The 15,560-nt window shown below is 45.7% G+C and overlaps 1 protein-coding gene across 2 annotated transcripts in view; it reads left to right on the forward strand.

Moving 5' to 3' along the window:
- The first annotated feature begins 779 nt into the window (after positions 1-779).
- Positions 780-15,560, forward strand: part of NK7.1 (homeobox protein NK7.1) — a 235,193-nt gene continuing 220,412 nt past the window's right edge. For both annotated transcript variants that reach the window (XM_084590268.1, XM_084590269.1), the window contains exon 1: positions 780-1,110. In XM_084590268.1, the coding sequence (XP_084446394.1) occupies positions 810-1,110 (301 nt within the window). In that variant the 5' untranslated portion in view covers positions 780-809. The remainder of the gene's footprint in view (positions 1,111-15,560) is intronic.

Below are 15,560 nucleotides of genomic sequence, written 5' to 3' on the forward strand. Positions count from 1 at the left end.
TCGCGTGTCTACACAAACCCTAATCACGAATTACCGATGCCAATGACTGCAGCTTCAGTGGAGAGGATTTTAATTTAAAACAATCTTTGATTCCCCTGCAGTCTTGCAGCAATGGTCGCTGCGTCTGTGTGAGTGCGTTATCGGCGGCGAGGAAAAGGAGGGAGCTACCCCCGGTGGTTTCCTGTTCCATCTGGCTGGCCCGCGAGGAGTGCTTCACAGTCAGCATCGTGTGTACCGCGGGTAAGCGACCGGCTCTAAAACGCCTTTTTCCGGAATGAGTCGACGTCCGCGTCTCAGTGTGCCAGTGACGGGCAGGTGCCGGGTGCGCAATCAATTTGTGCGCGTGTCCCGACGGCAGCCAAGGAGGCGACATTCATTACGGGACCGTTTTGCTGCTGCCGGCAATTGGGCAGCGCCTAATGGCCGCGCGAATGAAGGACGCGGCGGCGGGCTTATCGGGCTTATCGGGCGCGCAGTGAACCTGGCGAGAGCGCTTCCCGCAGCGAGCTAATTACTGCGGCTCGATTCCCGCGCGTTTCCTCGGCGGCCGCGCGGGCGGAGGGGGCTCGCTTTATCGACGGAATACAGGGAGCAGCAAATCCCGACCAAGCACTTTGTCGCTTCCTAACTGGCGCCGGCGTGCGTGCGTGCGGCCGGTTCTCCATTATCCACCATCATTGCAGGAAGAGGGAAGGCGGGAGGAGGGAGAGCACGGCGCATGCGCGGCCCGCCCCGCGCGTGCCGCCGTCGCCGCCGCCGCCGCAGAGGCCAGAGCCGCAGCAGCGCGCGGGCCGCAGGCGGCAGCAGCAATGGAGAGCGGCGCGGCGGCCTCCCCGTACCCGCTGCACAGCTGGCACCCGCACGTGTACGCCCAGCCGCCCAAGAGCCCCACGCCGCACTCGATCGCGCATATCCTGGGAATACGCGACGACGCCCGCAACGACCAGCCGCTCAACCTGTCGTGCCCTGGCCGCACGCAGCCTTCGCCACCCGGCCTGGCCGCGTCTCCGCGCGCCTCAGCGCACGACGCCAAGACGGCTCCGTCGCCGCTGCCCGCACTCGGGACGCCCAGCCTGCCGCATGCCGACGCCCAGCTGGCGCTGCCCAAAGGTGAGCAGTCGTCGGTGGAGCCGCGCGCAGCACGCAGCCGCCACGGTGGCTGCCTGCTGCCGGGCCGCTCCTCCGACACGTGCTCCTAGCGCGCCCACAACAGGTGCCCGCCCACCGCGCGCGCGCTGCTCCGCTGCCGCCACCGCTGGTGGCGGTCACCAACGCCGTCCACCACTAGGGTGCTGACCCCTGCCGCGCTTAATGAGCGTTGTCACCGGCACATGAGGCCGCCGAGCACTCACGCGCATCATTCGATGAGCCTACTGCAGGTACCATGCGGTTCGAAAGGAAAATCGCGTCTTTCATTGTGTGTGCGCAAAAAATAACTACATACATTACCGTTAAAAGGACTAGTTCAGAAAAGTGTATGTCTTCGGGTCCCCACTTAATCGCTGCAGCATGTTTTTAAGGACACACAATGCGACTTACGCAATTCGTCTTTCAAACGCCGCAGCACAAAGTGAAAATGGAATAAGAATTTTTTTTACTAAATTGACAGCGCACTTCCGACAGCTGGAAATGGAAAATGTCCTTCTTCAGTTTCCGTTTATGTCACTTTTCAGGACCGAGGTGGCGGTAGCCTGATGACAAATGTATAACTAGCGTGCCATCATGCTGCGTTAAGAATAGCAAATTGGCATAGCAGACTTCACCTTTCATTTTCATCTTGCGAAACAATATACATTTCAAGAAAATGTTTAGCTGCGTTCTCAGCGCGAAACAGGCTATAAGATAAAACTTTTTTAAACTACGTCTGTTTAGTTCCAAGGTTTCAACTTTACTTAATCGTTCATGTTCTGCCCCTGTTAATGATTGTTCTGTTTTGTCGACTGTCCTAAACAAGTGAGGAAAAGTTAATTGTTTTCTTTTCCGCACACAAATTGTCTGAAGCACCTTCACTTCCGACTACTTCACACATATGAAATATCTGTGGTGAAACGTCACGGCATTTAATTAACAGGCAAGCGACGTACTCAGCGTTTTGTCACTCGATTAAAAAGAAATGAAATGCCTTCAAGAGGATATCTGCATGCCTATCCATGACGCAGAAGAAAGTTTTTGCCTTCTATAGGTTTTGCATTACCAGAGCTCAAAGATCTTCGCTTCGAGAGCATCCAAACTTGTCTAGGAACTGAGTGAACCTTGCATTGGAAAAGCATTTGCTGCTACTAATACGCGTAGTAATAGAATGGATATAGTTAAACTCGACTACGTTTCGTGTGAGGCTTACTGTGTTGCGGCGTGTTCCACTTCGGCAACGACTTTCATTATCTTGCAGCATTTACAACGCATTAAACACCACAACCTAAGTTGGTTCCCTAGGCCATAAGGTAAGGCGACGCGTGCGGCATATTTATGTGCCCGTTCGTAAAACGCGTTGTCTTTACGTCTGCTTTTCTTTGAGCTGGGCTCCGGAAATGTGCATGCTGAACATAGATGCTTCAGCACTCACTCTTCTTTGAAACTCGGCAGTTTGTTTCTGGCCGTCTGGTTGTCAATGACAGCTGCTCTCATTCGCTTGCGTGGGCAGATGTACCCCAATTCCCATTCAGTATATACTCCCAAATCGGCGCCTAACCCTGTCTGTTCAAGTGTCACGAATGACAGGAGGAGGGAAGGAGGAGGAAAGGCAGGGAGGTTAACCCGTAAAAGAAACCAGTTTGCTACCCTGCACTGGGGGAAAGGGGTGAGTGGATATAAAAGTTGTGAGAGAGGGATGAGTGAAGTTAGTGCAGCCACATCACAGACATGTCACATCACGCCAGTCATATCACGTAACATAACAGCAAAATCACGAAAGATAGTCTCCAAGAAACAGCCTAGGTTGCCTGAACATGCGTTCGACCACTTGATGTTACGAAGTTCGGGATTCAAGCTCTCGAAGGCGGTGCGACCTTCTCCCTGAAGTTAATCATTTACTCGTGATCGTCATCGGACCAAGAGCTGCGTGCGACGACTGCGACACAGCGCTCCCCTCGCGTCCCATGATGTGGATGGGGAACGTTCTCTCCGTTTTTTTTTTTTTTTGAGAGACAACGCTTGGGAATCTGCTCGAGGCACACTGCAGGTCTCGAAAGGGGACCCGGTGGACACGGAAGTTTCGCTTAAATTCACCCACAGATCTAAAAGCAGCGAAGAACAGAAGAAGGAGAAACTGAGAGGAATGGGGCTCCTGTAGCTTCGCTGGGTGATCGCACGTAACTCCCTCTGCCCTCAATATCCTATTGGATAAGCAGTTCGGATTTCTGACCATATCAGGGCATTGTTACGCGGCGGTCTTTAAAAGTTTCAGCTCTGCTTTGTGGGAAGTACATCTCGCCGGGTGGTGGCAAGCTTTCAGGAGCCGAACTTATTCACTCCACTGCTTTGTGAACCTTTCCTGCCAAAATTTTACTGATTTGCCTGCGGGCGATGGCACGTTCGGAAAATGAGCAGGCGTGCGTGCAACCGGGAGACCACTTTTACTAAACTTTGTTCGATCATCATATCAACGTTTAACACGCGGCGACTCACCTAGGAGATTTAATGAATCCCTTGGTACTGGCGATGCGGAGCGAGTGCCGCGAGGATTGCTCCCCAGGTTGTCTCTGTTTACATAGTCAACGCCCAGAAATTTATATCTCCTATTTTTCATTTTCATTTAACTACTTCCTACTTTTACGGAAAATGAGATATAAGTGACCAAAAGACGTGAAGCAATCTAGTTAAAAACACTAGGGAGTACTTGTAAATGCTCAAATTGATGTGTTCAGTTCATTTACTAGAGTGAAAATTTCTGTGTAGTCAGATATGACAGGTGGAAACGCACATCCGAGACCGTTCGTGCCAATTATGTGGTGAGCGTAAGTCGTTTTAAGTCACAATCATTGTGCGGAGTCTAAATGGAAGCTGTTATCTGATCACCCTTTTCAACTAATAAGCAGCATTACTGAGGTCTCGAAGTGTTCAAGTCTACGCACATCGCCACAAATAGGATATCTTGCCCCGACACTAAATTCTAAGTGTTTGGACTCGTAACGAAATGTTAAGTGGTCGGATGTTACATCGGCCCAAATGTGCTTACCTCGATACAACTCCCGATCATCTGTTTCGCACACGGGGACGAGCGCACATTTAGAACGTTTCTTGTTCCATCTCAGGTTACGTTGACAGCGGGAGGACTATATTCTCATTCGCAATGCTGAAATGAGGAGCTTTGGCGATGCGCTGCCATGTGGCTGCAGAACGCAGTCGTTACCGAGGGTCCCCATTGATCTACTTCTTCCTCTTTGTGCGTTGTCTCCCTTCCGTCTCCCTTACGCCTATACGTCACATCACCAGAAATACGAGCATTGCGTACAGGACTACTTCCGATAGTTCCGGCTTGTACATGGCAGCATTAAGTCATCTGCCCTATTTCTCGCGTGCTGATTAACTAAAGGTGGCTGCACTCGTGTTGCGCTGTCCATTAACCGGGCATAAGTGAGCTGCCAGTGAAGCGTAGCGCTCTCGTTGAGCTGAAGCTCATTTGTGACCAGTAGGCGTGGAGTCTTCTTTAATGGACGCGCGAATTAAGGATCACTGCTTTTCTTTGGCCTACGTTCAAACCCTTACGTTGAACGGCATCACTGAGCTAAACGAGATGTGGATAAACGCTTAGTTCTGCAAATTTGAAACCGTGGATTCCCAGTGCACGGCTCCGCTGGCAGCGCTAAATTACTTCAAGTGCGTTGAAGCGGTGCCTTGACTATCTTTGTCTACTTTTCAGCAGCGTGTTAGCACCCAAGCTCCTCATTCGCTCTGCCTACACACATCATTCAGCGCTGTAACTCTATCGGCTGCTAAAGCTGATAGCTTTTTTTTTTTTTTCGAAGCGTTGGTTCGGCTTATGAACTGTGGCTCCCCGCCCTCAACATTTGTTCAGTTCTCTCTGAACACTTTACCGCCGCCAACTTTACAAAAGACGCTCAGGGCTTTAATTATTATTATTATCTCTCGAACCTCGTCGGGGCTCTTGATACAAACTAAATGCAAAATAACCTTCTAACCTATCCACCTAATGTAGTGAGTGGTTAGCTCATGACAGTGAGAAGTAACTAGACTTCGCGAGTTTCTTTAACTGAAAATAATAATTAAAAAAAAAATGTATATATATATTTTTTTTTTCGGTTATATATTTTCAGTCGCACACTCAAAATAAAAACTGTAAGACCCCATTGGTGGACTACTTACTGACGTGACGAAAATACATATATATATATATATATATATATATATATATATATATATATATATATATATATATATATATATATATATATATATATATGCTGGAACATGGAACTGCGTTTTTGCAAGGAATATATATATATATATATATATATATATATATATATATATATATATTCCTTGCAAAAACGCAGTTCCATGTTCCAGCAAGAAATGAACCTGTGAGTGACGTAGCTTTTTGACGCAAGAGGAGCAAGCAGTTTCCACCGAAAAAAAAAAAAAAAAAAAAAAACAGGAAACGTGACGAATATATTGTCTTAATTTTCTACCATGAAAACCGGTATCAGGGTTAGTGTAATGAAAAAAAAAAGCAGGATGCTGAGCTCTAACTAGCAATAAGGCTAATTGGGAATTCGTTTATGGCTCTAGATCTGTTCGTTCTGAGCAGTTAAGCTCTTCTGAGCTGTGGCGATTTTCAGTCGCACACTCAAAACAAAAACTGTAAGACTCCATTGGTGGACTACTTACTACCCTTTGGGGACTTTCTTGCCGTTTAATTTTTCCTTTTTGTTTTGCGCCAGAAGAAACCACTTCGTAGCGGGCAGAATTTCAGCTGAGGACCTCATTTTTCGTGCCATCATTAGACATCTCCGCGCTGAATAACCGGTTGTAGCTACGTCATTTTAGATTCGTCATTCAAGTCGAGGTGGGCACGCTGTATCACATTTCGGGAACTAAAAAAAGCTCAGTCTCTAGTTAATTGAGTTGGCAGTAATCGGTTATCTTTAAAACGAGTGAAATATGCTAATTTCATCCAAGGCAGGGATGTGTAAAGAGAGAAGGCATAACGTGAGTGTCGAATTTCATTAGCGACTCTTTTCGCATAGCGAATGTTGACGATCGACTTGGCGGGGAAGCACATCGGCTCGATCTCGCAAATTATTTCTAACAGCAGCACTAGCAGTGCGATAAGAGTTTCTTTGTGGCTTTCGCCTGCTTATGGTAGAGTGAGTAAGTAAACTCAAGAGTACAAAAAAATAAAAGAGCACGAAAATTTCTTAGTCGGATTTCTTCAACTTCGCCCTCCTTCCAACTTTAGGACTACAGGGAATGATTTCCGCATACCCCTTTACACGTCGCTTCGCTGTTTTTCCCCGACTCATCATCATCATCATCATCATCAGCCTGATTATACCCACTGGAGGGCGAAGGCCTCTCCCATATTTCTCCACTTAACCCGGTTCTGTGCTAGCTGCATCCAGTTGGCTCCTGCGAACTTCTTAATCTCATCCGCCCACCTAACTTTCTGCCGCCCCCTGCTACGCTTTCCTTCCCTTGGAATCCAGTTTGTTACCCTAAGCGACCATCGGCTATCCTCTCTTCGCACTACATGTCCTGCCCATATCCATTTCGTCTTCTTAATTTCTACTAGAATGTCGGTAACTTGAGTTATTTCTCTGACCCACTCTGCACGCTTTCTATATCTTAATGTTACCCCTACCATTTTTCGTTCCATAGCCCTCTGCGTTGTCCTCAACTTAAGTAGAACTCTCTTGGTTAGCCTCCACGTTTCAGCCCCATAGGTGAGTACAGGCAAGATGCACCTGTTATATACTTTCCTCTTGAGCGATACCGGTAAGCTGCTAGTCATAATCTGCGAGTGCTTGCCAAATGCGCTCCATCCCAATCTTATTCTTCTTGTTATTTCCTTTTCATGGTCCGGATCTGCGGTCCTAAGTAGACATATTCGCCTGCTACTTCCAGTATTTCGCTACCTAATGTAAACTGCTGTTCCTTCCCGATGCTGTTGAACATTACCTTAGTCTTCTGCATATTGATTTTCAAGCTTACCTTTCTACTTTTCCTGTCAAGGTCATCAAGCATTATTTGAAGTTCATCCCCCGAGTTGCTTAGCAAGGCAATGTCATCAGCAAATCGCAGATTACTGAGGTATTCTCCATCTACCCTTATCCCTAACTGCTCCCATTCCAAGTCTCTGAATACTTCCTCTAAACAAGCTGTGAATAGTACTGGGGAGATTGTGTCCCCTTGCCTAACACCTTTCTTTATGGGAATTTTGTTACTTTCTTTATGCAGAACTATGGTTGCTGTGCAGCCACTATATATATCTTTCAGCACTTTCACGTACGGCTCGTCTACACCCTGATCTCGCAATGCCTGCATCACCGCCGAGGTTTCAACTGAGTCAAATGCTTTTTCGTAATCAATGAATGCTATGTAAAAGGGCTGGTTATATTCCGAGCATTTTTCTATCACCTGATTGATGGTATGGATATGATCGATAGTAGAGTACCGTTTCCGAGCCCTGCTTGATCCTTTGCTTGATTGCAGTCTAAGGTTGTCCTGATTCTATTAGCGATTACCTTAGTAAATACCTTATACGTAACAGACAGTAAGCTGATTAGTCTGTAATTTTTAAGGTCCTTAGAGTCCCCTTTCTTGTGAATGAGGATAATGTTTGCATTCTTCCATGGTTCCGGTACCGTCGATGACACCAGGCACTGCGTATAAAGGGTGGCCAGTTTTTCTATCATGATATCCCCCCCGTCCTTCAGCAAATCTGTAGTTATCTGATCCTCTCCAGCTGATTTCCCCCTTTTCATAGTTTCTAGTGCTTTTTTGACCTCGTCCTTGGTCACTGGTGGAACGTCTGACTGTTTTTCCCTACCGCCAATCTTCTTACGGTCCTGGCTACTTTGGCTACTGTAGAGATCTGTATAGAACTCCTCGGCTACTTTGACTATCTTTTCCATATTAGTGATGACGTTGCCCGCCTTGTCCCTTATAGCATACATCTGGTTTTTGCCTATGTCCAATTTTTTCTTTACCGCTTTAAGGCTTCCCTCGTTCTTTACAGCATGCTCAATTTTCTCCATGTTATACTTCCTTATATCGGCCAACTTGCGCTTATTGATTAGCTTTGATATCTCGGCCAATTCGATCTGGTCTGTTGGATTGGAAGCTTTCATACTCTGGCGTTTCATAATCAAATCTTTCGTCTCCTTAGACAGCTTACCGGTATCCTCTCTAACTATCCTACCGCCTACTTCTACCGCGCACTCAGTAATGATATCTCTGAAATTATTGTTCCTTGCCTCTAGGGTAATGTCGCCATCCTCAGTTAGTGCTGAATACCTATTCTGTAGCGAGATCCTGAACTCTTCTGCCCTCCCCCTCACCGCTAATTTGTTGATGGGTTTCTTTCTTACTAATCTGTTGCGTTCCTTCTTCAGATTTAGGCTAATTAGGGACCTCACCATCCTGTGGTCACTGCATCGCACTTTCCCGATTACCTCCACATCTTGCATGATGGCGGGGGTTGAACACATTATGAAGTCAATTTCATTTTTAGTCTCTCCGTTAGGACTTTTCCATGTCCATTTCCGGTTCTTCCGTTTGCTGAAGAAGGTATTCATGATTCGTAAGTTATTGCGCTCTGCAAACTCAACTAGTAACTCCCCCCTGCTATTCCTAGACCCAATGCCATAGTCACCTACTGCCTTGTCTCCTGCCTGTTTTTTCCCTACCTTGGCATTGAAGTCGCCCATTAGTACAGTATACTGCGTCTTTACTTTTCGCATTGCCGATTCTACATCTTCATAGAAGCTTTCAACTGCCTGGTCATCATAACTGCATGTAGGTGCATAGGCCTGTACAACCTTCAGTTTATACCGCTTATTAAGCCTAATTACGATGGCTGCAACCCTGTCATTAATACTATCGAATTCATCTATATTATCCGCTATATACTTATTGACAAGGAAACCTACTCCTAGTTCTCGCCTCTCTGGTAAACCTCGATAACACAGTACATGCCCATCCTTCAGTACAGTATATGCCTCATTCGGCCTAACCTCACTAAGCCCTATGACATCCCATTTCATGCCCTCTAGTTCCTCTAACAGCACTGTTCCTCTAACAGCACGGGGGTGACGTCCCCGACTATGATTCTCTAATGGCTGCTTCATTGTTAATAATATTTTGTCACCGCCTACTATGGATACGTTCAAGTTAGATTCATTATTCCTAAGCCGTCACCAGTATGCTGAACGGACGGAACTCATAATTCGCTGGAGGGAGAAAATTGGCGCATCTAAAGCTCTTTGAAATGCAGGTTGTGAACGTACGGATCGTACGGCTCTTCATAGTTGCAGAGGAATGTGATGAATGATATTGTGTTTTATTTTCAAATGCTGGTACCTTAATCTTTTTCCTACGAACGATTAAATTGTCCCGAGTGGGCGGCCGCGCAAGTACAGCTCGGGGAAAGGATTTCGGGGGTGACGTCGCAAGCCAGCTTTCACCTATCCGTCGTTCGCGAATGTAAAACTCTCTTCTTGGTAAAAGCGGCATGACTGCGACCTCAAAACGGTAGTCTATCAATCTAGCTCGGCTTACTGTTCTCCTTTTTCTGTCTCCCTTTTGAGCAACGGCGTTACGTAAATCGCCGGTTATTCCAAGCTCTTAAATTCTATCCACATTTTTCACGGCTCAATGAGTGTGTAGCTCGACCGCTTACGCAATCCGCTCTCCGCGTCGCAATATCCGTGGTACGTGCTGCCTTTCGGCTCAGAAGAGATCACATCTCCCGAAGACCGCATTATTTCCGGTTCTGTGGACGGCGTCGAGCCATGCCCGCTCATTAGACGGCCTCACGCGTGTTCAGCCGCGAGAACGTTTGCTAAGCCTTTGCCATCCGTCGATAGTTCTCTGATTGCTTGAAACACATGAGCGCGATTGTGAGCTCTCAAATTGTAACGACTTTGTCATTGTGGTCCGACAGCTTATACCCTGCGAGGCCCTTTAAAGGTGACGCTCAGATTTAAAATAGTTGCCCCATGGATCGCCTCGAAACGGTCTGCCACGAGGTAATAGAAAAAATGCCCGAATTTCTCGGTAGCCTAACGTATGTGCTAAACCAGATTATAAAACTGATCGCTTATTGAAATCTTTCTGAGCGGTTTGTGCTAGTATGACGCTCAAGAAAAAGATGGGATATTCATTCCCATTCAGTTTTTCTTTTCCTCAAATTTTGAGTAGCTTTATGTCGGTTTCTCATAGACGTGCAGCAGGTTGCAATTCCTTTCTTGGTTAGTCCTCCCATCCTTCATTGATTGCAGCTGTGGTAGAATATTCTGGCTGGCATTCTCCAAAACGTCGATTGAACGTTTTAAGCTTTTTGGTTCACAGCATTGTTTTTTTTTTTTCTTACTCCGCCTTTTTTTTTTCTTAGTTGCTTGTTTGTCGCGGTAGCTAATTCGTGCCTACAAATGTTGTTGTTGTTGTTTTTTTTTTTCAGATTTTCCATTTTAGTTTCTCATTAGCACTCTGAAGAAATTTATCGTGCATCAATTATCCAATAACTCTTCCCCTCCTTGTCTGACATGACGAGTGTTAGCCAACGTAATTTCAGGAAAGAATTCCTGGACCAAACATGGGCTACTCTGATTGCGACGCGAGTTAGCTACAGATATTTTAAGACAAAATAGGTCCAGGAACAACCGAGTGACGAGACGTGGGTCGTTCTTCATTGCATTAACGTTCCACGTTTCTTGGAGCGCTGAGTAGACTGCAATTTTAACGTTACGGCTTTCCAACGGGCTTGGTGAACATTACCTCGCTATGGCTGCCAGAAGGTTTTGCGTGAAAGAAGAGAAAAAAAACATAAAGGGACGGCCCGGTACGCTCTGTAGCTGTGGTACGTTTATAGTTTCAAAATTCGCGACATCCTCTATAGAATGCAAAAGCAAGAACAAAGTATTTTCCATATCAAGAGGAAGGTATATACTCCTCTTCTTTAGGCATTTTGAATGCACTTTGTACGCATGCAGTATTTTCGTTATAGTGGAAATGGGCCTGAAAAGCGAAAAAGTGATTCAATGTGGGTAGCCCTCTTTGTTCTATAGTAAACTTAGCGGGGTAGAAAAAAAAAAATCTCCCGATGAAGACGAATTAACCTCACCAGTAACTAAGATTTAAGGGTCGCTATTAATTATCCGTCCCTAGAACCACGGCTTGAGCGAAACGTTAAAGCCTGCAGTTCGTAATGAGCACCTTAAACTGGAAGCATGAAGCCTCATCCAAAGTCAGTTTTCTCAATTTTGCTTAATGTTACACCGGATTTTTCGTGTCTTCAAGGGATGTAACGATGTGAAAACAGTCCGAAATTTGTGGCGAGTAACGTTTTTGGTCACACTGTTGATGTTTTTTTAGGTATAACGGGGGCATGCTGGTGGCCGTTAACGTTTCCTATTTTACTTTGCAATATAAATGTTTCTACTAGGATACTGTTCGTTCTCACCAAGAACACTCCATTTGCCCGTTGCTTTCTTTATTTTACTCTTTCTTTAGAACAGGAACTGGCTCTTCCGATTAAGCCTTTTAATTGTGTTTAGTGGAAGCAGTCAGTTTCGGTTGTGCGCTATTATGTTTTAAATTGAACAGCAGGAGCTTCGTAAACTAGCAAAGTGTTTGAAATAAAAGCACATATAAATAGTAGGTTGCTCGCAGTTTAAAAAAAAAAGAATGTTAAATTGTGAGTTTCATGCATGCAACGCGCATACACTAGAAGTGAGAGGCTGACCGATAAAGCAGTCTGCGTTGCACTTAAAAGCGTTTTGTGTTCGGACGGTTTCTCCCGCTCTGGCCAGACAATCGTTAACGATGTACCGGGTGCCCGAACGGCAAAAAACTTATTCAGAAATAGGGGGTCTCCGTGCCCTATGAAAGCAATTCTAGGTTGTTGGGGGTCGCGTGGCCTAACCTGCACTATTTTCTGTTATCCAGTGTTAACTAATACTAATGAACTAACTGTTGGTTTCAGAACAAAAAGTCAGCTGATAAGTTGTAGATAGTCTTAGAAAACAGCTGTCTGAAATGTTCGCATTAAGTGACCATTTACGAATTAGCATTTTGTGCGAAAGCATTCGTATCATTGTCATAACGAGCAAAAATCTTGTCGCTGGTTGCCATGGTAACTGTAACTCCAGCCGTTGTCGAGCCACCGAAGCGGTCGAGTGGGACATCATGCACAGCGGATACTCCTCTGAGACAGGGCCTCTCCCCCTATCGGCTCTGACGTACCAAGTACTCGCAGGGCGTCCATGTGGCCTCAGATTTCCCCTCTTTGTTAGCAAAATTGAGACGAAACCGTTCATTCAGAGTTCAAGAGGGGGGGGGGGGGGGGGGGGGGTCATAACACTTTCCTTCCTTTTAGCCTCATTCAGCTAACCAAGTTAGAGGCCAGCTAGCGATTGGTGTTTGGATCAATTTCTGCCGACACGGCCACATGTATACGAGCAAAGTGACGCAGGCAAAGAGGAACCTGAAGGTGGGGCTTTGAATGCTATCATTTAGTTTCGGTAGGCAGTCGGGTAGGACGCCCTGGCTCTCTTAAGAGAGGTGCCACGTGCTCGTGTGTTCACTCTAAGAGTTGGACGACCCCGTAACACTGTTTGTATGCTGTGCAAGAAAGACGTTTAACCATTTGCCAAACAATGCGCCGGTTTCTCGATACTAAACCTCCAAGTAAGACCATGCCAAACTATGACAAACAGTGCTTTCACGCGTCTCAATCGGTTTAAATGGAGTTAATCAGCGGATAAATTTTTTTGTTGTTGCTGGTCTTAAAAGATAACTGGAAGAGATATGAGACAGCAGTTGTCACGGGGCAGGTTTTTGTTAAGGGCGCGGTAAATACAGCTATGGGGTAAACATTTTAGCCCGCTATTTTTGTAGATTATCTACAACTTCTGAATTGACCTTTATTCCTGAAGTGAATAACTTGAAAGTTAGCTGAATAGTCTTAATTAATTACGTTCTGGGGACGAAAAAAAATATGATCTATGCCACGTGATTCCTAACGGACCTCAGTTGGGTTGACTGGGCTGGGACACTCCGTGTTCTTTAAAGCTAGCTTAGTTATATTTAGGTTGGACACCTGGCATGCCCGATGCCGTGCGTTGCAGCGAACGTTTTTAACAATTCCTAAAAATTGGGAGTTAGAAACTGGACAGTGTCATTTGCAGGAAAAGCTTTCACCCGTCACGGACAGAATTTGCTGCAAAATCTTATGTTAATGCGAATTAATAATTAAAACTCACTGATTAATTAATGCATTTTGGCAGTTTGTGCAAATGGCAAGTTCGAAGCTGAGTACAAGACTATGCCATTTCAGTTTTTGAAAGGATGACAAACTCATTCCAAAGCCCTGCAGGGCGAGGAAATCGAGCGCTTTTTTTCCGCTCGAAACCGAAACTGAACGCATTAGATGCGCAACAGACTCGGTACAACGTTGCGACGTCCGTTGATTGCGTGTTGGTAGCACAGAATAATACGCCAAATTTCGAGCTCTCGGCTTACTACGCCGTGTCATGTGCTTCATTTCGCTCCATCAGTGCAAAAAAGAATAAAGAAAAACAAAACAATGATCAAGTAGTTGGCAACGGCTGCCCTTTTCCTTGTACTGTGCAGCGAGCCCAAAGAGCGTACATGACGTGGCACAATAGCGCTTTAAAGTTCAACTGAGCACCAAAGCCAGTGCAACCCGTCGTCAGCAGACGTCGCGTCTGCACCGAGCGTCCTGTCCGTCGAATACGCTCAGTTTCGGTTTAGTGCTATAAATAGCGCCCGGATTTCCTGGCATCGCAAGACTTAGAAAATAAATTTTTTTGTTGTTTCAAAAACAGATACAGATTTCCTCCTCGTATTGCAAGGCTGAAGAAATAGGTTCTTCGTCGTTTGAAAAACTGATATGACGTCTTGACCACGTCTTCGCACTTCCCTCAGTAACCTCCGAATGGGTTAATTAAATAATTCGTTAGTTATGTGTCCAATTATGTGTCCGTACGTGAAAGTGCTGGAAGATATATACAGTGGCTGCACAGCAACCATAGTTCTGCATAAAGAAAGTAACAAAATTCCCATAAAGAAAGGTGTTAGGCAAGGAGACACAATCTCCCCAGTACTATTCACAGCTTGTTTAGAGGAAGTATTCAGAGACTTGGAATGGGAGCAGTTAGGGATAAGGGTAGATGGAGAATACCTCAGTAATCTGCGATTTGCTGATGACATTGCCTTGCTAAGCAACTCGGGAGATGAACTACAAATAATGATTGATGACCTAGACAGGAAAAGTAGGAAGGTAGGCTTGAAAATCAATATGCAGAAGACTAAGGTAATGTTCAACATCCGGACCATGAAAAGGAAATAACGAGAAGAATAAGATTGGGATGGAGCGCATTTGGCAAGCACTCGCAGGTTATGACTAGCAGCTTACCGGTATCGCTAAAGAGGAAAGTATATAACAGTTGCATCTTACCTGTACTCACCTATGGCGCTGAAACGTGGAGGCTAACCAAGAGAGTTCTACTTAAGTTGAGGACAACCCAGAGGGCTACGGAACGAAAAATGGTAGGGGTAACATTAAGAGATAAGAAGCGTGCAGAGTGGGTCAGAGAAATAACTCAAGTTACCGACAATCTAGTGGAAATTAAGAAGAAGAAATGGACATGGGCAGGACATGTAGTGCGAAGAGAGGATAACCGATGGTCGCTTAGGGTAACAAACTGGATTCCAAGGGAAGAAGCAGGGGGCGGCAGAAAGTTAGGTGGGCGGGTGAGATTAAGAAGTTCGCAGGGGTCAAGTGGATGCAGCTAGCACAGAACCGGGTTAAGCGGAGAAATATGGGAGAGGCCTTCGCCCTGCAGTGGGTATAGTCAGGCTGATGATGATGATGATGTGTCCAATTAGAGGAGACTTTTGCAGTAAATAATGTTAGCTGTGGCTGAGAGTTTAGTCCAGCATATATCTCTCCTCTATTTCGAGCTTACTGTATTTAGTAATTTCCGAAAATGTTCGATAAAACGCTCACTCTACACTCATATTGCCAGAAACTTCTGCGCCCTTAATTAAATCGTTCTCATGTACTTGGGCCTGTATGGGTTCGTCCTGCAATTTCGAACCGTAGTCTAATTCTAAGAAAGCATGGAGCGGCGATAAAATAATAGTGAGCTTACGGAATCAAATGCAAATACTGCCTCCCAAACAGTCCTCCTTTATATCACCCCCCCCCCCCCCCCCTCCTTTTTTTTTTTCCTCCGCGCTGGACTTCCTCATATCTGAATAAAAAACAGATCTCGTTTTGACTACTGGTTTGAAAATGTCACTTCAGGCTGATCAGGCTGATGGACACATTGTCTTATCCGCGAAGGCAGCGTTCG

Source organism: Amblyomma maculatum, chromosome 1 (genome assembly GCF_055883805.1).
Source record: "Amblyomma maculatum isolate TAMU_Amacu chromosome 1, ASM5588380v1, whole genome shotgun sequence".
Lineage (NCBI taxonomy): Eukaryota > Metazoa > Arthropoda > Arachnida > Ixodida > Ixodidae > Amblyomma > Amblyomma maculatum.